The sequence below is a fragment of the Lontra canadensis genome, unplaced genomic scaffold, assembly GCF_010015895.1.
Source record: "Lontra canadensis isolate GAN:19392208 unplaced genomic scaffold, GSC_riverotter_1.0 scaffold60, whole genome shotgun sequence".
Classification (NCBI taxonomy): domain Eukaryota; kingdom Metazoa; phylum Chordata; class Mammalia; order Carnivora; family Mustelidae; genus Lontra; species Lontra canadensis.
The window spans coordinates 6,396,950-6,424,233 of record NW_022631054.1 but is presented as its reverse complement, the minus strand read 5'-3'; the positions used below and the strand labels follow the sequence as shown (position 1 = coordinate 6,424,233).

General features: G+C 40.2%; 2 protein-coding genes across 29 annotated transcripts in view; both read right to left on the bottom strand.

The window, feature by feature from the left end:
* Window positions 1–27,284, bottom strand: part of MACF1 (microtubule actin crosslinking factor 1) — a 337,353-nt gene that overhangs the window by 34,670 nt on the left and 275,399 nt on the right. For 17 of the 28 annotated variants that reach the window (XM_032877332.1, XM_032877340.1, XM_032877337.1 and 14 more), the window contains 20 exons: window positions 19,728–19,889; window positions 19,359–19,529; window positions 18,560–18,726; window positions 14,258–14,417; window positions 13,560–13,886; window positions 12,520–12,604; window positions 11,769–12,010; window positions 10,854–11,060; window positions 8,968–9,087; window positions 8,432–8,539; window positions 7,153–7,371; window positions 5,944–6,147; window positions 5,197–5,205; window positions 3,997–4,228; window positions 2,780–3,006; window positions 1,458–1,580; window positions 1,264–1,365; window positions 547–648; window positions 283–456; window positions 36–191 (listed from right to left, as the gene is read on the bottom strand). In XM_032877332.1, coding sequence (XP_032733223.1) covers window positions 36–191; window positions 283–456; window positions 547–648; window positions 1,264–1,365; window positions 1,458–1,580; window positions 2,780–3,006; window positions 3,997–4,228; window positions 5,197–5,205; window positions 5,944–6,147; window positions 7,153–7,371; window positions 8,432–8,539; window positions 8,968–9,087; window positions 10,854–11,060; window positions 11,769–12,010; window positions 12,520–12,604; window positions 13,560–13,886; window positions 14,258–14,417; window positions 18,560–18,726; window positions 19,359–19,529; window positions 19,728–19,889 — 3,297 coding nt within the window. The remainder of the gene's footprint in view (window positions 1–35; window positions 192–282; window positions 457–546; window positions 649–1,263; window positions 1,366–1,457; window positions 1,581–2,779; window positions 3,007–3,996; window positions 4,229–5,196; window positions 5,206–5,943; window positions 6,148–7,152; window positions 7,372–8,431; window positions 8,540–8,967; window positions 9,088–10,853; window positions 11,061–11,768; window positions 12,011–12,519; window positions 12,605–13,559; window positions 13,887–14,257; window positions 14,418–18,559; window positions 18,727–19,358; window positions 19,530–19,727; window positions 19,890–27,284) is intronic. The other 11 variants (XM_032877350.1, XM_032877351.1, XM_032877361.1 and 8 more) reach the window with 4 other exon arrangements.
* KIAA0754 (KIAA0754 ortholog) overlaps window positions 20,423–27,284 on the bottom strand; it is an 11,538-nt gene continuing 4,676 nt past the window's right edge. The window contains exon 2 of the mRNA XM_032877225.1: window positions 20,423–20,488. Within this exon, the coding sequence (XP_032733116.1) occupies window positions 20,423–20,488 (66 nt within the window). The remainder of the gene's footprint in view (window positions 20,489–27,284) is intronic.

Sequence of the window (27,284 nt, the reverse complement as noted above, 5' to 3'; positions counted from 1 at the left end):
CAACAGACGGAGAGATGAAAACTGAAAGCACTTACATGGTGCTTTGCGAGCTCAACTTCAATGACTTTTGGGTCTCCACTTATAGGTCTCTGAGCGTCTAACAACTCCTCAGTGTGAGTCAGCCAGCTCATCAGTTCCTCTAAGGCATGCTGGAACTGGCCAAGGGCCAGGAGAGCACCTTCTAGTTTGTGCTACTCAGAAAAAGATATAAAGGAGACATTTGTCAGGAAATGAGAAAACAGTAGCTAGTTGTCCACTGACAGACTCTACCACCTGCCTCACCTGTCTATGGGCAATTTTTTCACCCAGGTTCTCCCAGAGGTGTTTGAGTTCTGTCAGCGGTTCTCGGATAATGTCTCTGTCCGTCTCGTCTGTAGCTTTCTTTAACATCAGCTCACCCTGGTGATTGAGCTTTTCCATCTCAATTTGCTGTTGGTAAACTTCCACTTTGAACTCCTACCGGAGACATACTTCATGTTAACATCAAACCAATCCTTTAAAAATGAAAATGCAACTTTCTTTCAAAAGCCATTCCCAGTCACAAACCTTCATTTCATTTAATTGATCTTTAACAGTGTTGAGGTCAGTGCCGACAGGTGGCATGGTACACAGCTTAATCACAGTGTTATCTAGCCAGTCAAACATAGCCTAAAACAAAAATACAAACAGTCAAAAACCAAAAAAGCACCAGCTGTTGGGAGAGAATTAGCATCATCTCTGCTGACATAAGCAGACAAAAATCAAAGACCCTGTGCTATTTGTGTCTTTAGGTAGGGGGCAGAGGTAAGGGATAATGAACTTTACTCCAGTAATATGGAGATTTAAGAACAGAGCCAGTATTATTAGGATAATGTACAAAATGAGTTACACTTTGAAAAAACTAAATGTGAATAGAAGTTAGTATTTGTCATGGCCACCCAGCAAGCTCAGGATGTGGTGAAAGTACTGTGCCAAGCTATTCTTCAAGGTAACCTGGGTTTGGAACCTCTGGCAAGCAAGGATTACACAGTACGACCTGCTTCACTGCATAGCCACCCTGAGGATAAAGATAATGATGAAAAACATGGCAAGAAGAGTAGAAATTTGGAGATCAGTACTTTCCTCACTAGGAACAGGAAAATTAGGCTAGAAATACCGAAATAGCACTGTCTTAGGTTTGAGAATGCTCTAGTCCTCCAAAGGGGAGCCATACCACCGGATTTAGAATATGACAAAAAGAACACGGAAGCTTCTTTCTGTGGTGGTTACCGTGTGGCCTCTCACCTGCAGAGTGTCCTGATACTGCACAGCGGCCTGCATGGCATCCTCAAGCTTTTCTAGCCTCTCTTTCCAGGTTTTGTTTAAGCTCTCCCAGGCATTATTCAGCTAAGGGAAAAACAGATTCTTTAATTAATACCAGTCTTCAGTGTGAGTCCACTAAGGTTTCATCTGAATTCCATATCCATTTTTTTCCACACCTCGTCAATGCTCTTCTTCACTTCAGGTTTCTCCGTTTCTCCACAGGCAAAAATCAAATCTGCTCCGAGGATTCGAATAAACTCCAATTCCTCATGCAGACCATCTGTCTCTTCCTTAATAGTCTACATGTAAATGAACAGATCATAAGCCAAAACAGAAAGCAGAACAGAACTTCCCAAACTTTGCAAATGTAATTTATACCCTCATCAATAGCAGATGCTGAACAGAACTGTCAATTTCACAAAAGCCTTTCAATGTCCTTAATATTTCATCTACTCAAACAGTGCAACTTCAGACTCAGTTCATTTTTCTTTTGCTCTCTCACACATATAAATATATTTCATACACCTATATTGTATCTATAACAGCATTTTTAAAGTACTCTAGGAAAGGTCTACTGAGCTTTAGTAGTTTACTGAAGGTTCATCCTTCCAGCCTCCAAGAGATCATAATCTATACCCAGAAATCTATCATGGGGATTGTGGGATTGAGCCCCTTGTCAGGCTCTGTGCTCAGTGTGGAGTCTGCTTCAGACTCTCCCTCTCCCTCCCACTCATTCTAATAAATTAATAAAATCTAAAAAAAAAAGAAAAAAAGAAAAAGAACTCTATCACAGGGAAGCATATCAACAAGGATAAAATAATACAGTACAAAGCACAATCTGAGAGCTGAGAGACTAACACCATAGAAATGCTAGGCTATATAATCTTGGAGAAAGTCAGTTCTGGGCCAGATCCTAAAAACTGGTTCATGCACTGGCAGTGACAGGCAGGGAGCGGGGTGGAGAATGGCTGAAACTAAAGAGACAAAATGAGGTGAAAATGCATTTAGTAAAAACTAGGCTCTCCAAAAAGGCTAGAAAAAGGTATGTCAAAGTAACAATTGTTATTTCTGGATGATGAATCCAGAATTTATTTTCTATTCTATCTGTTGTTTTTCTACATTAAAGAAATTTACTTGGAAATTAATTAATTAATTAACTAACTTGAGAAATACTCTAGAAAGGACTAAAATCAAAAAGTACATTCTATTAATGTGAATTGAGTTTAAAATTGATGGGAGAATTACTTCTGAGTGATGGAACTGTCCTACATCACAATTATGGAGGTTGTATGAGTCTATACAAGTGGTACAACGTGTAAGTATAAAAAAGAAAGAAATCTCTACCATATATAGTAGAGCACATATTTTTTTCAAGTGGGAAAAAGTCCTATTAAATAAACAACAAGAACAATAACGCCCAGGTAAGCTCTTAACGCTTGGATAAAGTGGTTTTCTACAGGAAAAACATGTACAAGATGGGGCTTTGTTTTTGTCTCACCTCAGCAGCTTCCACCTGCTGTTTGATTATAGATGGGTCAATGCCTGGGCTTTCCAAATCATGGACGATGTCCTGGGTATCTCTGATGGTGGTCAGGAGAGCTGCCATGTCATACCAGAACTTCTCTGCGAGTTCAAGGACATCAAGGAACTTAATTTCTCGCTCTTCAGCCCGAGCTTTGATGTCCTCCCAGAAGAATACCATTTGATCCAATTTGTCCTGGATTTCTGAGGGAATAAAGAATAGATATGAGTGGGACTCTCTAAGTACTTGAATCTGCTTCATCAGAAATTTCACCTAGTTCTTATCCTTTAAAAAGCTCTAAAAATTTAAACTGTAGGACAGTTTTCTACCTTTGCTTTATTTATTATTTAGACATTTGTATTTTCCATGTATGTTGGTCTCCCACAGAAAGAGATCACAGAGGTTAATGTGGAAATGAGTTATCATCTAATATAAAGGTACCGCTAAGATACAAAAGACCGACAGGAACCTGGGTGGCTCAGTTGGTTGAGCGTCTGACTTTTGATTTTGGCTCAGGTCATGATCTCAGCGTCAAGAGATCAAGCCCCACATCTGACTCTCTGTTAAGGGAAAGTCTGCTTGGGATTCTCTCTCCCTCTTCCTTTTGCTTCTCCCTCTACTCATGCACTATCTCTGAAATAAATAAAATCTTTAAAAGAACAAAATCAAAACCAAAAGACCTAATTTATAAAGAGGCTGAGATGAGAGTTCTGTTTCCAGTGTTCTGTGTTGGAACTATGTTTCCCATATAAAGTGTTATAAAAGGTAGTTATGTTCTACCCACTAGGGATACTGCAGCATACTCATGTTAAGGGTTAAAAGAGCATTTGTTTCCTGGCCTGGGAATCTAACTAGCAATTGTAATCTTGTTTCAATGGGGGAGATGTGTTCTGAATTCTAAATGACTTCCAATGACTTTGTGGAATACTCATTACTTGGGGACTGCCTTCACATTCAGTGAAATGTATCTGGTGAGATGCTGGAGTCACCACAGCCTAGAATTTATTCTACTGATTTTCTTTAAAAAATAATTAGATTCAGGGGCACCTGGGTGGTTCTCCAGGTTAAGCATATGACTCTTGACCTCAGCTCAGCTCTTGATCTCAGGGTCTTGAGTTCAAGCCCCATGCTGGGTATGGAGCCTACTTAAAGAGAAAAAAAAAAAAAAAAAGAAAATTAGATTCATCAAGCACCTTTTGCAGCGAGATCCTTGTCAGCTCCCTGAGATCGCCCAATGAGCTCTTCTCCACGGCGCTTCAGGGCCTCAAAGGAAGGCTGCAGCTTTTCCAGCTCCACAGTGGCACTCTTATTGTCACTGATGCACTCTCTGATCTTGTCTACTTCAGCAGGGATCAGTGGTGGCATCCGCAGGCGAGAGGAGAGATTCTCCAGAGTCTCCAGCATGGGCTCAATTTTATCATGGAACTAAACAGATGTTGGACCATTAGCCATCACAGTAATACCTCATCACACTTCTGGGGGAAATGTTAGGGAATAAGGCCAGGCTATAAATCTACCACTGTTTGGGATGACTTGCATTCAGCCTAGCCTGATGGCTGTCAAGTGTTAGGTTTGCCCAAGAAATTGTTTTGGGCACAGCACACCTGTGCTGGCCCACCAAAAAGAGAAAGTAAATGTTTATTTGCAAAACAAACAAACAAAAAGATATTAAGTAATATGCTAGAAATCAACTCAAGTCATTTAGTGCTGTCACAATACTCCCCCTATTGCAACTAGGGTGACAAGAAAGGGACAAGACCATGAAACTGTGAGAGTCAGTGTGTCAACATCTCAGATGACAGTTGCATGCAACAGATTAGACCAACAAGTTAGAGGCCCTCCACCAACTGTGTAAATGAAAGGGGAACTCAATATGCCACATGATTTGGAGATTAAAAGTAACATGGCATGCAATCTAATAACCCACTATATGTAATAGTGAGAAGGGAAAATGTCAGCATGATGAAAGGTATTAAGGAAGGCCAAATCTATCTTTATTCTAAAAGAACAATTTACCTTCCCACTTATCTGGTACTTTAAATAACAGGACTATAATCATAAAATTTTCATTTACAATCTGAAGCAGAGAAAGGGGAAAAGGGAGCAATGTAGATAAGCTTGCCCCCTTAAAAAGCTCTCTAGAACCACCTCTGGATTCATTGGAATAAGACTTATCAACTCAAAGTGTCTTACAGGGAAGATACAGTGGGATTTCAATAAAATCACTCCCCACCACTCCCTCATTTCTAGGTTTCACCCCAAGTGAGACGGGCATAATAAATCACACTAATAAGCTTATTCCACTACAGTTAAGGGAATTTCCGTATAGGTAAATTCTCTCAATTGTCAGCTTCATAAGAACCCCCTAATCCCAGTGTGGGTGGGCACCTTACCTCTGCAATCTGTAATGGTGGGCGCGGTCAACACAACAATGAAATGTGACGATGTGGGGAAGACAGGAGCAGGCAGCAACAACACAAAGTAACACATTCCACAATGTGAGTGAGAGATGGGACGGAAGGTGGGGGGAAAAACTTGAGTAAGTACAAATATTAACCAAGAGTATTGAGACTAAACATAGGAAAAAAATACCCAGACATGACAAAAATACCACTAACAGTAATATATTAGTTGAAAAGTATGTAGTTACATGCTTTAAAGTCCACTGCTTGTGGTTTATGTTCCTCTTTGGCTCTTACTTCTCGCTACTTAAGCATCTTTTTCTGAACCAGGAACTAGCTGGTGGCCTCTTGAGAGAGACAACTAATGTGCTGTTCTCTAAATTTCAGAAGCAACAAGCCAAATAGGAATAAGACTTTTCTTGACACATTTGTTGTTTCAAGGAGAATTTATCCAAAATCATCCCTGCTAAAGACTCATCACAATATTAAGTTTTCAAGGAAACCATCAACAGAAAATATATACCAGCCGAGGTGAGTTTTACACCCCCGCCCTGCATCAGTATACCAATGTTCCTTGGAATGAAAATATAGACAGGCAAAGGTTCCTGGTCTACTGATGATGTATTGTCAGCATGCTGGACTAGACATTCAAGACCACAGGCGCATACCTGACACACAAACCTCCTGCTTAGACTAAAGGACAGTGTTGAAGGGATCATGTGTTTAAGACACACATACCTGAGCCGACTGGGAAACAGCCTCATCCAGGGCCAGTGCCCGCTGGCGCACCTCCTCTTTTATTTGGGCATACAGGTTTTCTGCTTTCTGGTATTTTTCTTCCACCATTTCCCCCTCCTCAGGGTTTAACTCCTTTAGCTGTGGGCCTATCTTTAGCAGCTTATCGATATGGGGTTTGTGTTCTGCAATGGATTCCCTGAGTTGCTATGTAAAAAAAAATAAAGTGAGCATTTTTATACCAATTTATTTGCTTAAATATTTTGATTAGAGCTCATATCAACTTTGAGAGGAACAAAGTGAACTGCTAAAAACTGGCAAGTCCCAGCATCTCACCATTTATGAAAGAAAAGACAAACATCTAAGTCTTAGGTTCTAATATTACATAATCCTCCTAATTTTCAAAAGCCATCAGATGTCCCATCACTCGGGAAGCCTTCCTAGACACGTCCTCTCTTACTCCCCACGACCCTCCCATTGATACAAGTTTAATCCCCCTCTTCTGTACATATAAATACGTCTGTGTACTATATTATAATTTACATGGTTAAACACCTGTCTCCCTCCCCAAACTGAGAGACACTAAGCAAGACAAGGCACAAATGGCAACATTTAGAGTAATCCAACCACTCCTTGACTTTATTGCTGGTTCCTTCCAGTTTATATCCTTCCATGTACAGGAACACAGAGAAAGGAATAAGCACGAGCCATTAACCACAAATAAAAGAAACATTAAAAACTATCTTTAATGGTAACAGCATAAAGTGTCTACAGATTCCCCTCCTCCCCTAAACGACATATTCCCCTCCTCCCCTAAACGACATGCCACAAATGCTCTCTGCCCTTTCTTCATGGCTCCCATTCCAACTGAGGCCAAACCAAATGGAAAAAGCCACCCAGCCACACCCATCCCACAACATCCCACTGCGGCTGGAAAGATGAAAAATTCCCTTGATGCTCACTTAGTTCTTCACTTCTGCAATGCTCAGGGCTCTGACATCTCCATGCTTTTCTTTAATGTGTTCATATTAAGGACCAGGGAAAGAATTCAGGTATGCATTTGTATTATGCAAAGAAATGCTAACGGATTAAGAATTAACTTCATAACACAGTACTTATACCCGGTAGGCACTGATAAACATGCTGTTTTCAAATAAATCGTGGAGCCCATGTTCAGTTGTGCAATGAACTAAAAGCCAGCATGCTCCTTACCCTCATCTCCTCCTGCTGCTGCCGGAGCTGCTCATGATCAATGGCCGGAGGAGGTAACTGTGTTATCAGTGCCCGGGTTTCCTCAATCCAGGGGCTGAGCTCCTCATAAGTTTCCCAAAACTGGTTCACCAAGACTTGGGCCCGCTCGAGGCGGGTGTAACGCTCTGAATTGAGCAGACTAATGGCTTCATACTGCTGTATTAGAGATTCTGTCTTTTCCTATGAATAACAAAGTATAACATTTATTACTCTTACGAACCCTTCTTTTAAGGAAAAATGTCGGTGTATATCACACATTGAAAACCAAAGGATTTTAGGGCGCCTGGGTGGCTCAGTGGGTTAAGCCTCTGCCTTCAGCTCAGGTCGTGATCCCAGGTTCCTGGGATTGGGCCCCGCATTGGGCTCTCTGCTCACCGGGGAGCCTGCTTCCCCCTTTCTCTCTCTGCCTGCCTCTCTGCCTACTTGTGATATCTGTGTCGAATAAAACAAACAAACAAACAAACAAACAAAAAAACCAAAGGATTTCTTTAGTTTTTAATGCTTAGAAATGGATTGAGAAAAATTACAAGTGATTTATATTTTCCTTATACTTACCTGAATTTTCTATTTTTTCCAATCACATATATATTGTTTCTAGACTTTTTAACATATGAAAGTAGTTTCAAAGAGTCAAACAGAGCAAGCACAACACAGCATTAACCTTTTAGTGAAGACACACAACTTCAGACACAGCCTAATTATGGCGAGTCAGTTCATGACAGAACAACTCAGGGCCTGTGACGGACCCTCTGCCCATCAATTTTCACTTGGCTCTCTTCCTCTGAGAAAAACGTCTCCATAAACCCAACACTTATGCTTCATACATTTAAAGCAAGTAGCTTGATTTATGAGTATTTCTGAGGAAGCAGTGTAACCATAACCTTTACAAAAATAAACAAAACTGGTCTGATCATTTAGAAGGACCTGAAGAAAGAATATCTGCATATGGTTCTGAAAAATCCATTATAGATACTTTGAAAGGCAACTAAAAGATCCTTACGGACTGAAGAAGCAATTCCTTTGTTATAAAGAAAATGGATTTGCAATATATTTCCTATCACACAGTAGGACTGTTTGGACATCTGCACACACAGGGTTAGGGATGTGAACGCCCCCAGAACATCAAGCTGCACTTTATTACCATTATCGTGACAGAGAAGAAAAAACCCTGTCAGTTCATAACTGCACTGATGCATCATGGTCAAGATAAGAACATGGTGAATAAATAAATGCAATTCACCTGTAATACAGCTTTTTGCTCCTCCCCACATGTGCCAAAGATTTCACCACGATGACTGAAGAGTTCGTCCATTGAATCTTTGTGTCGAATGATGTCAATGGAGAAAGCCTTTGAAAGTGAACTAGAGTTAGATCACAAAGTAAAAGGACCCCAAGCCTGTTACCGAAATGTTAGAGAAAAGTCTATGAAAAACTCCTTGCTCTGATGAAGCCACATCAAAATTCTTCTATGAAGTCTGACACTTTGCCTATCCATACATCTTTAGTGCTTATCTTTTAACAGCTTACAAAAGTATCGTCTCTCCTAAAAATCATCCAGAAAACTGATAACTATTCTCTCCTGAATTAATGGGCCTCTTGCTCCCTTTTCACAAAGCAAAGAATCTCTTCCTGTTCTTAAATATTTTTAATCTCTATCCATCATCATGAAATTGCATTATTCCACCTAGGATAGTCAGAAACTCTCCTGTAGTCACTCTAAGCTGGTGAAGATTCTACTCACTCAGGGCACAGGGGATACATCTGTGTTACACTTACCTTCTGTACCTGCAGCTGAGCTGTGGTCTGGTCTTGTTCCAGGCGAATTGGACCCAGGGCCATCAGTTTTCGTTTTGTTTCAGCAACCCAAGCTAGTTCTGCATCAGCAGCTTGCTCATACTAATAGACATATTAAAGGAAAATGAGCCAATTACATATAACAAAAGTCCATCTCCTTAGAATTTCTTCAACACAGAAAGGCCTGGATTTTCACTAATATGGTTTATGTTACAAAGTAAAGACAAAACTGGGGGAGAAGTTCATAAAATCATAAATCAAGATGCAGACAACTTGGAATGGATTAGGGGCACCTGGGTGGCTCAGTCACTAAGTACCTGCCTTTGTCTCAGGTCCTGATCCCAGGGTCCTGGGATCTAGCCCCGCATCAGGCTCCCTGCTCAGCGGGAAGCCTGCTTCTCCCTCTCCCACTCCCTCTGCTTGTGTTCCCTCTCTCACTGTGTCTCTCTGTGTCAAATAAATAAAATAAAATATAAAAAAAAATTTGAATGGATTATACTTCAAAAGATATGAGTCGATCCTATTTCAACTTCTTTAGAAAGAAGTTAACAAAACCCAGTTAGTGGTCCTATAGCTAGAAGCAACAATGAAAACTGACACTCTTAAAAATACACTTCTTGGGGTGCCTGGGTGGCTCAGTGGGTTAAAGCCTCTGCCTTCGGCTCGGATCATGATCCCAGATTCCTGGGATGGAGCCCCACATCGGGCTCTCTGCTCAGCAGGGAGCCTGCTTCCTCCTCTCTCTCTGCCTGCCTCTCTGCCTACTTGTGATCTCTGTCAAATAAATAAAATCTTTAAAAAAAAAAATACATTTCTTATCACAATCTTTTTATGAGCCTGTGCTCTTTCTGCCAGTTCTTTTTCCTACCCATACACTGAAGAGTACTTTTGTCAGATGTTTAAATATATCACTAAAAATGGCAGCAGACAGTTGAGTCAAGTTAACTAGGAAGTACTTGCTTAGTTGAAGAAGTGTTAAGAACCCAGGAGAACACCCAACTTTTAAAGGGTCATGCAGAAACTAAGAAAAATGAAGAACATTCTATGTGATTGCTGCTTAATGAGGGTCCCCCAATTTCTTCTCTTCTTCAATTTTGCCAACCTACCTACTATCTTTTTAAAGAGGAAAATAAACTCCTCCCAAGCATGATAAATTTCATACTGAAATATTTGGCCAAGATTAGGGACATCAATAAAGACACGTTGGGGACACACCTGAAATCAGAGCAAACTTCTACGTGGTTCACAAAGATTTTGCTCATCACTGAACCCACGAAGTCATGTTGTATTTACTTTGCACCATGATACATTAATAGGTGCACATACAGCTACAAAGGAAAGCAAATAACTTTTTCCCGAAAGCAGGAAGGAAAAAAAAATTGAGGGAAATATGACCCCTGTGTTTACTGGGAAGGTTCTATTTTGGATGGCTCTGCTATTTTGGTTAGCATATTTGATAGTAATTATAGTTCTTGGTTCCTTCCCCTCTTCCCCCAGCTAATGCTAAAATAGTTGATTATGTCAAACTAAGACTGGGATGTATTTAGACCTTTTGATCCTAGATATTATCTACTTCTATCAGAATCTGCCTCTTAATGGGGCAGTAGGTGAGAAGAGGGCTCACACAGACTCTACCACAAATTCCTGTCTTCTCAAAAAGGGTAAAATATTTTTGGTCAAACTAAGATCCATCCTCACATACCTTTATCCAATCACTTCCCATCACTGAAATAATTTGTTACATCAGATTTTGCTTTATCTCATTATTCCTATTCCTGAGCCTGTATTTATGTGGGTCATAGTTCAATACTTTATATATATATCACTGCTGCCTAAAATATTAATGCAGAGGTGTTTATAAACATTACCTGTTGTGATCTCTGAATAGCAGCATCAATTTCATCCACCCTTTGTCCCACAGTGTCACTGACCAACTTGTACTGTTCGTTGGCATCAGATACAAGTTTATCCAGCCCTTCTCTGGCTCTCCATGGCACCAGCTCTAAGAGAGCACGGCTCACTTCATTCACTGTGTCCAACACCAGCCTGTGCTCCATGACCTCCTTCTTTAATTCCTAAGGAGGGAAAAAAAGTTTTCAGGCCATTCCTTGCTAAATTAAGCACATTAGCAGCTGTGCTGGGTGGAAAGTGCTATCTCTACCACACATCCCAGCAGGGCTCTGACCTCCTTCCTCCACTTATTTTTTTTCTTGTCTCAGATTTTTCAGTCATTCCACAGCCTGACTTAAGGCTTAGCTGCTGCTTAGAACCGTCTGCAATACTTCTTTGGCTAGACTGTCTCTGGGTAAAACAAAGAGTGTCTCTTTCTTTTTTTTTTCTCTACTTCAGTAGAAATGATAAAATAATTCTTTAAGCACAGGCATTTAACTCAATAAGTACCTACACAGTATTTCTGCACATCTAGAACTGTAATAGATCCTGCAGCAAAAACAAATATAACCATGAAGCGCTCTCCAGAGAATGAGTTACAAAAGTAAATTTTAAAATAAAACTTCCCTGGGATCTGTTTAGTCAGTCAGTCTGAATCAATCAGACTGATCTGATTCAGTCTTCTTCTCCCCCTTCAGACCACAGCAAGTAGTCTTAATAAGTCCGCCTTTATGTCAGATCTTACTGTCCATGAGCAAACAAGAAACAGAGGAGGCAGAACTTTTTGGTTTAGATTTAAGGTAGAGATAGTTGGCGATAAAACTTAAAAATCTGAACTTAAGGATTTTAAGAGTAAATTTTTTTTCCCTTTACTGTGTGACATGACAGCTCACCTTCTGTCTTTGTTGAAACTGGGGTATCTGCTCCCCTGTGGGAGACTGTCCTCCACTAGCTGCCAGCTCCTCCTCCACTTCCCTCAGCCACCCGGTCAGTTCCTCATAAGTAGACTGGAACTTGGTGGCCAGCTGCCGGGCTTGCTCCAAAGTTCTGAGGGCCTTGGAGCTAGTGACTGTGATGTCTGCATAGCGAGTCTTGATTCCATCCAGTTTCTCTTGGATAAGCAATACCTCTTCACCTGTGGGGGACAGCATGCAGTCATTTATATTTAAGAGGAAATGAGGGACTCTCCTTCCAGGGATCAGGAAGTCTCTTTAATCCCCCTTTCTTCAATGTAGAGCTTGCATTTTATAGATGCTCTCTCCCTATGGTAGCAATTTCACCTACCATTCCACACTAAGGGAGGTGGGAAATAAACCTTCTAATTGACAAAAGAAGCTATTTCTGAGTTTATTAAGGTCTGAATTCAACTGCAGGTGTTTCTAGATGTTCCCAGCACCATTCCAAGATTGCTGGCCTTACACAAACTGGAAGGTAGGGGGAGCCGTCATCTACAAACAAACGTGAGACAACAAGGTAATAGGAAATAGGACCCCATGCTGCCAGTCTCCAGGATCACATGGTAATACAATCAGTGAATATAACCTATCCTATATACAAAGAGAAGTGGGTAGTGCAGGGTGCTTATTTCCTGGGAGATGTGATTGAGTGACTACAGAGAGGCGAAGAGATGCACTTTCCAAGTACCTGTGGTTTGTTTTAGCAGAGCCTGACCATTTTTAATAGCTTGATCTACATTCTTCTTTCTATTAATGATTTCTTCATTTAAAGCCTGAAAGGAAAGAACAGCATTGATCTTAAAACTATGGCACAACAAAGGGAAAGAAAGGCGAGACCTTTAAGAGACCAAGTTTAAAGTAAAGAGACAAATACCAGGTTAGTTTACACGTTGGATATTTGATTCCTTCATTATCTCTTTGGTTATGCCATTAAGTACTCAGAAAAATTAAATCTGATACTTATAGGCAAGTTCTCCCCTGTACTGGATAGGGAGAGATGCAGAATTAAATCAGTTTTACCAATACACTAGTACCAAACCTGAGCCCAAGAATGAAGGAAGTAGAATTCAGCAAAAATGTTTACTATGTCCAAAACCAAGACTCAGGAAGTTCAAGAGAAGAAAGTCAGCAAGAACAGGCTGACTTCAATCAGGATCCTGCTTAAAAATTCTCAATATCTGAAGTCAATGAAGCAGAATTTTAGGTCATTAACAACAACAATAACAACAAAACAATTGCTTTGTCTATTTTTACTAAGAAATTTCATAAAAATTAGATGAAAAGAACAATTTTTTTTTTCTATTAAGATGACAATCCCTGGAATTTGAGCACATAAACCTAGAAAAAATTTCAGAAGTTACAGCTATGTGGTCAAACCCTGGGCATTGTTTAGGTATTTGGCTTTGTTAAATTACATTCTCTTTGATAAAACTGCTCAGAGAGAAACTGAATGATACCTGACCTAATGATGTAAAACATGAGTTGGAGATGGGATGGCCCCTGACTGTACTCTGGATCTTCCAGAGTTACTGATTCAGTTTAAGGGCAAGTATTTCCATGGACTCATCTAAGAATAGATCAGTCCTTAGCAACAAGTCTATAACTACATGCTTATGTATAAAATTAAATTGTTTGGAATGAAAAAGAGAAAAGAAATGAAAAGAAACATGAATCAAAATTACAAAATAACTTCATAACATGACTGATAAAAATGGAAAACGTGAATACCAGGTGGTCAGCATGCTGTTTCTGCAGGACATCCTGTCTGTAATCCTTTACGAACACTGAACTGAGCTTGTCCTCAACCTCAGCCAGCCAGTTGAGCACCTCCACCTCATCCTCCCCGAACAGTCTAGCGTTACACAGTGCTTGTTCAAGCAGGGCTGCTTTCCGACAGCCCCGGTCTTGAATCTCACTGTATCGGGCCTGCAAGGAGTCTAGCTTTTCTGACAGCACGCCCTGCTCTGCAGAACATGTCAGGGAGGAGAGGGACTGCCCAATTTTGACTGCCTGGTGCACATCTGTTGCATGGCTTTCTATTTCTTCCTCCAGAGCCTGGAAATCCAGATGGAAAAAATGAATAACAGAAACAGAATAAATGAAAAGTAAACATGAAACAATGAATAACAAATGATACAATAAATTAAATAATATAAAAAGTTCACCTACTGAAAGGCAAAAATAATATAAAAAGTGAGAACAAAAGCTGTTTTTTCCTGATGGTAGCCTATTAGTCTATTGTTATTTTTACTTCAAGGATGTGACTATTCCCATGGATAATCTGACCATATTTCAAATTAAAGTTTAACACCCCCCCCCAACATCCCTCCCCCGGCCAAACGTATCTTCTAAACTGCTACAGGCAGTTAATTTCTAGGCTTTCTGACTGCAGTGCTGTGTTTTCATTTGCCACAGCCTCTCCCTACCTTGTGCCGGGTGATCTGTTGCTGTATTTTGGCAGTCTGAGTGCCAACAGGTTCTGAGTTAGCGAGCTTTTTCTCTGTGACAGATAAGAAGTCAGAAATAGGCTCAGCTGTCTCATGGAATTGTTTGGCCAGAACCAGGATATCTTCCAGTTGTTTTTGCCTACACAAATATATAGAACAAACTGCTCAGGCAAAAATTCATATTGACTAATAGTACTACGTTCAGTGAAATACCAATCTTTAGCGGGTACATTTTAAGTATTAATAGTAAACAGAACATATATACATATTACTTTGTGGTTTTAAAGGCTTGCCATAAACATTCCCTTATTTTGGTTCTATCATCACCCTGTAAGATAGGCGGAATTATTATCTCACTATTACAAAAGAGAAAACTGACCCTGAAGGCTTAAAGAAAGATTTGTCTAGTTCACCCAATGAATAGTAACAATGCAATAAGGATTTGAATCAGACTTTCTAATGCTCTTTCTCTTAGGGGATGTAGCACACACATCATCTGAATGTGAGACCAAAATGAAATTTTAAGGGAGTCAAAAAAATTATCAGTTTTCATTTCTCTCTTCCTGTCACTGCTACCTTCACTGCTGAGTTAAGAAAAGCGAGGAGCAAAGGCAGACTATGAACTAGAACTCCTTCACCATCTCCCTCATTCCAATGATTTCGAGCACCAGAACAAAACTTTGAATCCAGATCTAAGGCAAAAAAAAATGACCTCAGACTAGCTGAATTTGCCAACACACATGGCAGTCAAAAGATTATAGACTTCACAGCTCACTTGGAATCTCAAATCTCATTTAATATAACATCCATACTAAATAAGCTTAGATTTCAAGTATCCTATAGATTAAAAATTACACAGGGGAAGGGGAGTCTGATAGGAAAGTGAAAGAAAAACAACTACAGAACTGGATTAGCACACAGATTAAAATATAAGGTCATAATTATGTCTTTGAATCATTAAGAACAGACTAAAGGCTGTGTCATTTGAAAAGGCCTGGAAGTATATGATGCACTTTAGTTCAATAAACCTTTACTGAACCGGATGCGTGCCAGGTCCTATGCTGTGTACCCTGGACAAATTTATTTTCTTTATTTGAGAGGGAGCAAGAGAGTGTAGGTGTGCATACGGGGCGCATGGGTGGGAGCTGCAGAGGCAGAGGGACAAGCAGAATCCGTGCTGAGCACAAAGTCTCATGTGGGGCTGGATCTCAGGATCCTGGATCATGACCTGAACTAAAATCAAGAGTCAGACACCTAACCAACTCAGCCACCCAGGCACCCACAAATTTATTTTAATAAAAAATGATTTAAATATAAAGGCTTACCATTTTAATGATCTGGAAATCCAATTATGTTTAAATATAAAGAAAAATGTATTGCTAAATACTGTTTTAATTTCAATTTTTAAAAATAAACTTCTTGTTTTTTTTTTTTTTTTAAAGATTTTATTTATTTGAGAGAGAGAGAGAGCAGGTGCACAGTAAACAGAGGGGCCGAGGGGAAGGGAGAGAGAGAATCCTAAGGAGACTCCCTGCTGAGCAGACAGCCCAAAGTGGGGCTTAATCCCACAACCCCAAGATCATGACCTGAGTTGAAATCAACAGTTGGATGTTCAAGGGACTGAACCACACAGGTGCCCCAATTTTTATTATTACTATTTTTTTAATGTTGAAGAATATGAAGCTGCTCTATTTATTTTTTAAGTAAACTTTACGTTCAATGTGGGGCTCAAACTGAAAATCCCAAGGTCAGGGGTCATATGCTCTATTGACTGAGCCAGCCAAACGCCCCTCTAAATGCTTTTTTTTTTTTATTTGACATACAGAGATCACAAATAGGCAGAGAGAGGCAAGCAGAGAGAGAGGAGGAAGGAGGCTTCCTGCTGAGCACGGAGCCTGATGCAGGGCTCGATCCCAGGACCCTGAGATCATGACCTGAGCCAAAGGCAGAGGCTTAACACACTGAGCCACCCAGGCGCCCTGCTATTTTTTTTTATTAATATATAATGTATTATTTGCCCCAGGGGTACAGGTCTGTGAATTGTCAGGCTCTAAGTGCTATTTTTAAATGTCAATATGAACTACAGAATAATCTGTTTGTGCCAGCCTTCAAAACACATCTTTAATTACTATAACTAAAGCACATAATCTTAAAAATTATATATATACATACATATGTATACACATATGTGTGTGTGTATATATAATGAAAAAAATTATCCCTGATTTTTGTGTCTTTCTGACTTATCTCTGGATTTGGGAATGTCCAAGTTTAAAGAACTCAATGTAATAGGATTTGGGGTAGCAAAGAGTGAACATAATTTAGAGGTATCAAAAATCCAATATTAAAGAATCTAAATAAAAGTCTTTAGGGTATCTGTAACAAATACAGTTGCTCTTGGTATTTCTCTTTAAAATACTGACCCAGAAACTGTGCTAGCCTAGGAGGATGGAAGTGGGTAGGATAGAAGGAAAACATCATAGAAAGATACTTCAGAAATAAATCAGAGGACTTCAATAAGCTTATGGGCATAGGAGATTAAGTACATAAAATAATGATACAAGGTAAAAATAAAGAATTACAGCAGTTAAGAGGAAGATGGAGGTATTCCATGCTTGGGGAACAAAGGAAAGCTTCATAGAAAAGGATAAGATAAGCTCAGGTATTTCGTGGAAGATGCAACACCATCAGTGAAGACATAGAATTCAGAAGTGACTGAAGACACTGAGGAATACGGCATACTTCACCTATAATATAAGGAGTGAGAAGAGCAGAGACTAAGAAATGTAGATTAGGGCCAAATAGCTGAGGGCTTCCAGAGTTGGGTTAAAGAGTTTAGATTTTATTTCATAGGCAATAGGGAGTCATTAAATTTCTGAGCAAGGCAAAGGGGAAGTCGGAGGGTTAAGTGGTAACTGAGTGATGAGTGACTAGTGATGAGTTAGTTTGGAGAACTACCTCAAGTGCACTAGCCCAAGTCAGGAACTGAGCGGGAATTAGAGAAATGAATGAACAGGGCAGACACTATGGAAGTAAAATGGACAGAATTTAGCATTCTAACAGATGTGGGAACACAAAGGAGCGGGGGAGAAAGGGTAAAAAATTAAGTTAAGTTTTGAAGCCTGGTAACTGGAAGGTTAATGGCACTATTAATGGAAATGGACAAAGTGAAGAAAAAAAGCAGTGCAAACTAGAAATAAAAATAAGCGTAATTTAAAAAATTAGGTTGAGTTCTTTCATTTTTGGTTCTCCCACTAATATGGTCAACAATACTTTGCAACCCAGATAAGAAAACAAGCACACTGTAGGCCAGTGGAAGTAAGGAGACAGAAGAGCTAGTTAGCTGACCACTGCCACTGGCTACCTAGAAAACTGAAAGAATCATAAATGATCATCTACACTACTCTCATACAGATTTAACTAGCTAACATTTATTTTTAAAACTGGGGACAATATAGGGGCGCCTGGGTGGCTCAGTGGGTTAAAGCCTCTGCCTTTAGCTCAGGTCATGATTGCAGGGTCCTGGGATTGAGCCCCACATGGGGCCCTCTGCTCAGCAGGGAACCTGCTTCCTCCTCTCTCTCTGCCTGCTTCTCTGCCTACTTGTGATCTCTGTCTGTCAAATAAATAAATAAAATCTTTAAAAAAAACTGGGGACAATATAAGGTAAAAGACATTCAGGTGACATACTAAGCTTAAATAATGTTGGGTACATAACTACAGAAGGAGAAAGCACTTCCTTAAAGGAGAAAAGTATGCCGCCTGTCTTTTGGCCACTTACTGAAGATTGTTCGTGCATCTCTTGAATGTCCATGTGTTTAAGAGAATCACAGACTAGCTCCTAGATGCAAAAACATCTAATACTGGGATAAGCAATCAGAAAAGAAACATGATACGTTTCAATTCCAAGTATCAAAAATATTACTTATAAATATGAAGGGGAAAAAAATCTGTCTCAAAAACTCAGAAAATAACTTGGCTGGATTGCAGGCGTCAGTGTCTGTCAGTCTGGAACCACGAATATATCTCAGCAGAACAACAGAGCAATGAGTCTTCCAGCTCTCAGAAATTCCTGGAGTAGCTGAGACTTACTTCCTGAGAGTGACTGTGATTATGAGGATCACCTCCGAAAACTTATTCTCCTTCAAGATAAAAGGCCATGACACACTGCCCAAACACTCTATGACTCATCCGGGACCTTTTAGAGCACTCAAGGATAGCAAGTCAAAAACGGACAAAACACATTCTCTGACCCATTCCTCAAAACCCCTTTGGCCTTACCTGGCTGCTGCCTTGCTGAGTAGTCCAGTCCACCTACTTTCAAGACCCTCCAACTGTCCAGTGATTTTCTCCCGATCAGCCAGCTCAGCTGACTGGGCTATTCTGCCTCCTTCCGCTTGAAGCATATCTACTGTGGCCTTCCGATCATCGAGGAGCCGCTGGAGCAACTAGAGCACACAATGTTTAAGGAGAATGAAGAGTGGTAACACAAGGTCACTTTACAATCTGAAATAAGGAAGAAAATACAAACAAACAAAAAATCCCCAAGCCCCACCCCACCAAATCCTAAACTGGATCGAGTAATGGTGGCTTTTTTTCCAACCTGAGGCAAAAACATGAGAGGTAGCAAAGTTGCTACCCCTGCATGGACTTCTCATATGCTTACTTTGGTTTTTAAATAGAGGAGTGATGGTCACTATGTGACTAACAGGGAACTTATTTTGAACCAGGAGAAAAATGCACTGAAATGGAAATTAAACCAACAAAAAATATAGACAGAAACTTATTTATACATGATATACTGTGTTATTCAGAATACTGCTGACGCTAAAAACCTCATAAGACAGAGCTCTGAGTGAAAACACAAATGCAGACAACTGTTTGGTCCAGTATGTGCCACAGGAAGCTGGTTGATTAAGTAAGATGAGGCGAATCAGTTTTCATTTTTCTTTTCGTGATCACACAAAGTAGGTCAGGATTCTCCTAAAACTCTGGAATATGCTCCTGAACTCTTAAGCACATGTGTTGTCTGCCACTCCCCACGGCTGTTCCAGTTCACCCTCCCAACATTCTCGCTTACCTTCTGTTCTTGGATCTGTGCTTTCACCACTTTATACTCGGCAGATGGAGGCTTCTGATTGGCTATGAGCTCCTCAGTGTCCGCCAACCAGCTGAGCAACGGCTCCAAGGCATCTTGAAACTTCCCACAATGCAACAAAGCCTCCTGCAGTTGTGCAATCCTTTGTGCAACCTGTATCACAGATGTGGGGCCTCGTTAGGAGGAAGGAGAGAGCTTTTTAAATGATTGCCGCCCCCTCACCCCGTAACTCCAGATTGCAACTGCTAAATTTGTATTTGCATTCAGATTGCAGGGAAACCTCAGCTTGAGATGTGCCTTTTCTAAGCTCCCCATTCCCAGGGCACTAGTTACCCCCCACTGGCCACTCGCCTTTTTGTTCAGCGTGTTCCATCGAGCATTGATCTCCTCCATGTCATGTTCCAAACCCTGCACGTCACAGTTTTTCCCCGCACTCTGAATCAACCCCTGGCCGAGTCCATTCACCTGCTGTAGCTGCATTTGAAGGGGATCCACCTGTTCTTTCTGAAACATCTAGATAATTGCAAGTCAAAGATTTAATCTAAAGGCAGCAATCAGAACCTCTACACCACACAATGACTGGTCATTCTTGGGAAATTTATATTTAACAAAAGAGGGGCAAGAAAAAAAAAAGAGAGAAAACAAGCCATTTGTACAGGGAACTATCAAAGAAACATATGGTTTCATATTTCAGTACATCCTCCTATGGACAAGTAATTACAGAGAGTTATGGCACTACTTAGGTCTTTTAGCCAATGACTCGTGGTTGGTTGGTTGGTTTATGCTTGCTTAATTTTTAATGCAAAAAGCTATAGGGAATAGAGAAGCATCAGTCTGAAGATATCATAAAAGTGTGATGTATATCAATCCTAAAAGGGAAGGATATCAAATGACCAGTATTTAAGATTAAAAATACCTTGGGGAACAGCTTTAACATACCACTGATACATGCAATGCTCTTCTTTGACTAGGAACAATAACTCAATTAGCCAAAACATTATTAATGTTGTGAAAAATGCCAACCTCATAGTTTAACCCCCCTGTGGTCATTTAATTCCATTCTGGTCCAGGGCCACAGACCACACACCGCTAATAATCTTGGAGCAGTATTCCTGAGATTACAAAGGGAAATGGGCCAGTAATACTGGGAAATGTCCTCACCAACTTCAGACACATACTCTGAGATGCAGATATACATAAAGCATTCTTAAAATTATAATACTGAATATCCATGTTCATCATTAAACAATGGAATTTTAAAACAATGTGAAGAAGTGTAACAAACAATGCATATTTCTTTCTACTGAAGTTCATAAGCTCCATTTTGACTTAGAAAGGAAACAGTCAAAAGAAAATGATACTTTGACACATTAATAGCATTAAGGAAAAGAATGAAACATAATTATCTCAAAGATCAGACTTCTCTCAATTATCAATTATCAGAGGATAAAATCAGCAACATTCCACACATTTTATAGATCCAATCTGGATCTATTGCCATTCTCTTTTCTTCTATAAAATGTTCCTTCAGTTTTAGTGACACAGGTGAGTCAACTAAAGCCAAATAAGGACAAAAAATGGAAGAAAACAAAAATGTAAAAGAAAAACATAAACTCGGGTTAGGATTAATTTTGGCCTATATGAGACTACAGATTACACTTGGATTAGGAAACGGATTCTTGAGAGAATGGGCTATGGCTGGATAAGTGACTCACCAGGGAGGAAAAGCCCCAGGGAACATGAAAAAAGGAAGGTTTCAAAGGTAATTACCAGGGAGCTTCATTTTATACTATAATTTGATTACACCATATTTTGTTAGGCAACACTACAAGGCGGTTCAGCTAAAAATGACTGTTGCCCCAACAACATGATTCCCGGAAAAAGCAAGTGCTATGATTCCATTTTCTACTAAAGATGTTTTCACTGCAGAAAAATCAAAACAGAGGAGGTAAAAAAAAAACAACTCCAATGTTTTAAGTTGCTTAGGTACAACAAAATGGTGGTGGTGGTGGTTGTGGTAGGGTGTGGGGACTGGAAAGGCAAAGAAAGAAAACCAAAGGTGAGGAGGGAAGACATCAAGTTCACACTGAAGAGCCCACTTTTATCCAGTAAGCAAATCTTGTGTCATACTTAACATTTAAATTCCTTCTGTGCTGTCCAATATGAGGCTATTTAACTAAAATTCAGTTCCTCAACCACACTAAGCCACATTTCGTGTGGTCAACAGCTGTATGTGGTTAAGCGCCTATTGTACTGGGCAGTACAGATAGGGAATATCTCCATCTTGGCAAGAAACTCTACTGGCTAGTGATATACATGACACAGAAAAGTAAAATATATTCAAATAACTTAGTAATCTCTTTCATATAACAGAGGTAATTCTTTTAAAAAATCTGCATTTACTTTGTCAATGAACATTTCCTATGGAAGCATTAGAGATTCCTTCTTTTGTTTCCCAACCTCCATTCCATGGATTGAGTTGACAGGGAATGGGTATATGTCTCATCTTTTGTCCAGAAGTTTGAGAATCTATGATAGTACTTCTAAATAAACACTATCTAAATATTTACTTTGAATACAAGTGAACAGAATGTTATAGAAAGTACATTTGAAAACACTTGCTCCCTTCTCCCAACTCCCAAATAAAGCTGTTCTGCAAAATCAGTGCTTTCAGATGCATTAAAATTCCTACTCCTCAGTATTTCAATGGGGCTGTGCCATGTTATTAACCAACCAGAGCTGGCAGACATTTCCCAGAGCAAAACACTAGTAAAAATTATTGCAAGAGTGTAAGATGCAACTGGGACATAAAACAGAAAATTTCCCAAAGAGCTTTTTTTTTTTTTTAAGTTTATTTATTTATTTGATAGAGCGATCACAAGTAGGCAGAGAAGCAGGCAGAGAGAGAGGGAAGAAGCAGGCTCCCTGCTGAGCAGAGAGCCCAATGCGGGGCTCGATCCCAGGACCCTGAGATCATGACCTGAGCCGAAGGCAGAGGCTTTAACCCACTGAGCCACCCATGCATCCCCTTTAAAAAAAAAAAAAAAAAAAGATTTATTATTTACTTGTTTGACAGACAGAGATCACAAGAAGGCAGAGAGGCAGGCAGAGAGTGGGGAGCAGAGATCCTGAAGCAGGGCTCGATCCCAAGACCCTGAGATCATGACCTGAGCCGAATGCAGAGGCTTAACCCACTGAGCCAAACAGACACCCCCTAAAGAACTTTTTTTTTTTTTTTTTAAGATTTTATTTATTTGAGTGACGGTGAGAGAGGGCATGAAAGGGGAGAGGTCAGAGGGAGAAGCAGACTCCCCGTGGAGCTGGGATCCCAATGTGGGACTCGATCCCAGGACTCCAGGATCATGACCTGGGCGGAAGGCAGTTGCCTAACCACCTTAGCCACCCAGGCACCCCTTAAAACACTTTAGTCTTTGGTAATACCACATTCTCCCAATTTTCATCCTGCCTGATCCATTTTTTATCTCCTTTGCTCTCTCCCTCCTTCTCTTCTAGAGCTCCAAATGTTCATCTTTGGGAGGTGGGGGTCAGGGGAAGATGTCAGTCTTGGGTTCTCTTCTTGGCAATTCTATCTATTCCTGTGGCTTTAAATATTAACCATGATGTTTATGGTATGTTTGTGTATGTGTGTACAAATATATATGTGTGTGCATCTGTACATCCAAATATTTTCTTAATATTGCCATACAAATCAATCATGGGTACCTCAAAAACCTAACCATTCCACAACTGAACAGTACCTCCTCCTCTCCTCTTCCCCCAAACCTGTTCTTCCCTAAATCAATAATTTACTACTGCTCCCATCCACTCAGTTGTACAAACTAGAACCTAGAAGCCAACCTTGAGAACTCCCTTTCATTCTCCTTCCCTCCCTACATAAAGTCATTATCAGGTCTTATTGATTCTGCCTCCAAAATATATCTTGAGTCTAATCAACTGGTCTTCAAATCCACTGACGCCTCTCTAGTCCAAGCCGCCTAGACAATTGCAATAACCTAGCAGCCTCGCTACTCTGTCCTTAATTCCCGTTAATGCACTCCACAAATAGCAGCCAGTATGATTTCTTCGTGTATGTGTGTTTGTTTTGATTTTGTTTTGCAAACCATTCAGTGTTTTCTCTATCTCATGCCAATCCTAAGACAAATTAATAAAATGTAAGGCAAAATAAACCTCAGATTTATAAACTCCAGCCAGTGTTGAGAATGTTTACTGTCTAGGTAGGGTGTTTTTCTCTATCGTTAGGCTGAGAGTAATGTTTTAAAAATGTAAATGAGGGGCGCCTGGGTGGCTCAGTTGGTTAAGTGTCTGCCTTTGGCTCAGGTCATGACCCCAGAGTCCTGGGATCAAGTCAGCATCAGGCTCCTTGCTCAGCAGGGAGCCTGCTCCTCCCTCTGCCTGCCTCTCCCCCTGCTTGTGCTCTCTCTGTCAAATAAATAAATAAAACCTTTTAAAAATATAAAATAAAAAAATAAAAATGTAAATGAAATCATTAAAATCCTTCTTTCTTTCTTGGTTTTGACTCAGGTCGTGATCTCATGGTCATAGGATTGAGCCCGTGTGGGGCTCCACAAACAGCATGGGATGTGCTTGAGATTCTCTCTCCCTCTGAAATAAATAAATCCTTAAAAAAAAAAAAAAGTCACATGGTCTTCTGAGCCAGCCAGGTGCTCCTATATTTGTGTCCTTTTTGCTTAATATCTGCCTCTGCTAATACAATGTAAGTTCCACAAGGGCAAGGACTATGCCAATCCTATTCACTGCAGGAGCCCCAATACCTGGCACAGAGTAGGTATGCAATAAGTATTTATCCAGTGAATGAATGAATACTTTTATAGAAATGGTATTAGGCAAGGCAAACAAATTTAGGAAGGTTCTGCTGATCAGTTGAGCATTCAAACACTGAGCTAAGATTGTAGGGCTCCCCAATTTTTGCTTTTTAAAATACTTTCTTATAAATTTTGAATTTTATAGAACCCCTAATTTTATACAAGATTTTTTGTCTTCCGTTGAACTAGTGTCTGGAAATAAGACTGAGGAAGTCTGCAAAAGAGAAGAGGGTTTAAATAACCACAGATTGTTCTCTCAGTGGGCCTAGGATCCCACTAAAGGGATAGCAGATTAAGTTCTAGCATTTTGGTTCTTCTATCAATTGCTCGCTAATGCTATTAGAAAATTTATTAGGCCTTTGGCCGCCTGGGTGGCCCAGTCAGTTAAGTGGCTGCCTTTGGCCATGATCCCAGGGTCCTGGGATGATGCCCATGCCCCCAGTGTCCAGTTCCCTGCTCAGCAGGGAGTCCGCTTCTCCCTCTGCCCACTCCACTCCATGTGCTTATGAGCAAGTGCATGTGCTCTCTCTCTCTCAAATAAAATCTTGAAAAAAAGAGAAAATTTTTATCTATTTTAATCATGTATACATGTGTGTATTTGCATATATTCACAGACACACAAAATCTAAATCGCATTTCAGGTATGATCACTTGCTGAGTTCTAAGTGTTTATGTATTAAAAAGACAGCTTCAGTTTCCTCTAGGAACCCTTTGGGAAGAAATGAAATCTCTACAGCTCTCATCTTGGAAAAACTTTCTCTCAATAATATTTCACCAGTTTAGCAAAATATGTACACTCATGTTACCTCTATAATGATACGTATTTTGTTTCAATAAATATTTTCAAAATAGCCTCTCTACATTCTTACTGGTTAAGGTCCTGGCTGGAGCAATGTCTTAGATTTCTTTTTTTGTACACAAATGCAGGCATCAGCTTACCTCCAGATATTCCATAACGTAACCATACTTCAAAGATGATGGACAACCTTGCAACCCACCACTGCCTTCTCCTGCCATTTTATCAGGTAGTATTTCATAAAATGATTACCTCCTATAGCTGAAGGGACCCTCAGAAATTACCCAGCGCCATTTATTAGTTTTATAGATGAGGAAACAGATCTGAGACTGATATTAGGGAATCCTCTGAATTTTTCCTTTATGCAGATTTGATCAGCTCCTTACAAATTTAATCCCTATATTTCATTGATTATGCTGCAGGCTTTATACTAAAAATATTCTGTATAATCAAAAATGGCTGTGACTTCTGGGATCCCAGTGTCACTCCCAAGTTCAGTAAAACTCAGAAAATGGAATCATTCCCCAATCTGAAAGGTGATGCATTATAGCTTGATGGGATGCTACATTACAAAATATCTGGTGAAGCCCAAGGTGACACCACCACCACTCAGCTAAACAGTAGAACCTACAGCTAAGTTGGAAGCTTGTGGTCTGTAATCAAAATGACTTTTCATTGCTGGTAGCTGCAGGTTTAATTGGTGCTCTAGCCAAGGCGGCTTCCCAGAAAGGCTCTGGCATGAGGTGGATGTGAGAACCCATCTCTCTGTAGCAACCACGGATATTCAGGAGACTGACATTCACTCCATCAGTCAACAGTGAATGCCTACCACAAGGAAGGCACTGTTATGGGCCTTGGGGATGGTATAAAATCAAAACCACCTCTGTACTCAGTAATCCCTGACTGTATTAGATGAAACTTCTACCAGCTTCATTCCCTATCACTGACCAAATGACACTGGGGCAGTGAACTGTAGAAAGTAGCCAATCTTAAATGTCTTTGACTAGGAGTGCTCAAGGATGCGAACACCGTTCCCATTAGTTTCCTAACACATTCCATTCTCTAACATTAAGAATCTCAGAATCTTGGAGTTATGAGAAAGGCAGGAGGACATTTAATCTAATTCCCTTATTATATGGATTAGGAAACAAGAGGTCCAGGAAAAAAAGAGTGACTTGCTTCAGGATACTACATTTGACGAGATGGCTAAAATCTCTTTTCATAAACATTATTACACCTTATTCTGGCTTTAAGAAACACACATTTGTATTTAAAAGCTGCTATTCATACTTCTAGATATTGATTTCGCCGAGCCTGCTCTTATGAATTCTTTCAAGTAACCAACACAGCTCTGTGGAAGAGAAATGGAGAGAGTATTGACAGTGACTGAAATCTTATACACTTGGGTGTTTTCCATGGGTTATTTCATTATCCTCACAGGATTTTGCCTCAATAAATGAGCAAACTGGAGATTCAGGACATCTAACTAACTTGCCAAGTGCAAAGAAGTATCCCAGTTCTCTCTCTGAGACCCAACTTCAGTGCTGACATCACCTATTAAAGAGGAGATTTAGGACAGAACATGGTCACTGCCATTTTAAAAAGCAGAATCACCCTTTCCTGCTAATAATAACCTTTTCCAAAATGTAAACCAACAACTATTTACATCCCTGTTTTCTTTGGGCTTGGCTTATCACTGAACAAAAGAAAAAACAAAACAAAACAAAAACAAAAACAAAAACCAAGAGTACGAATTGTAAAGTTTTTCACCAAATAAGACGTATTTTCCCCATAATTGCAATAGTAAGACCAGAAAAGCCCAGTGCCCCAAAGAGAACCAAAGAAAGGACTATCTGTGTCCTTTCCGATCACTATTAAGTCAGAGAGAACTTGCAAATATCACTTTACTCCCCAGATCCTTTCCCAACAAAATGAGCAACAATTACCTCATTTGAATTTAATCCACCAGTTGTAGCCAGAGGCACTTTCCCATGCAGCACTGTGCCAGTCACCTCTTTTATTCCAAATCCTGGGGAATCAAGGTCCTCCTTGATCCACATATTAGCGGGGGAAGCCTCCTCTAGAACAGGAGTTCCTTCTTCTGAGATAGGCACTGAATTAGTGTGGGCAGTAGCTCCCAGGAAGGGTACATCAGCGGGGAACACTTCCTCCATAGCAGGCACTCTATCAGCTGGGGGGATAGGCTCCTCCGGGGTGGGTACTCTAACAGCTGGGGGGATAGGCTCCTCTGGGGTGGGCTCTCTAACA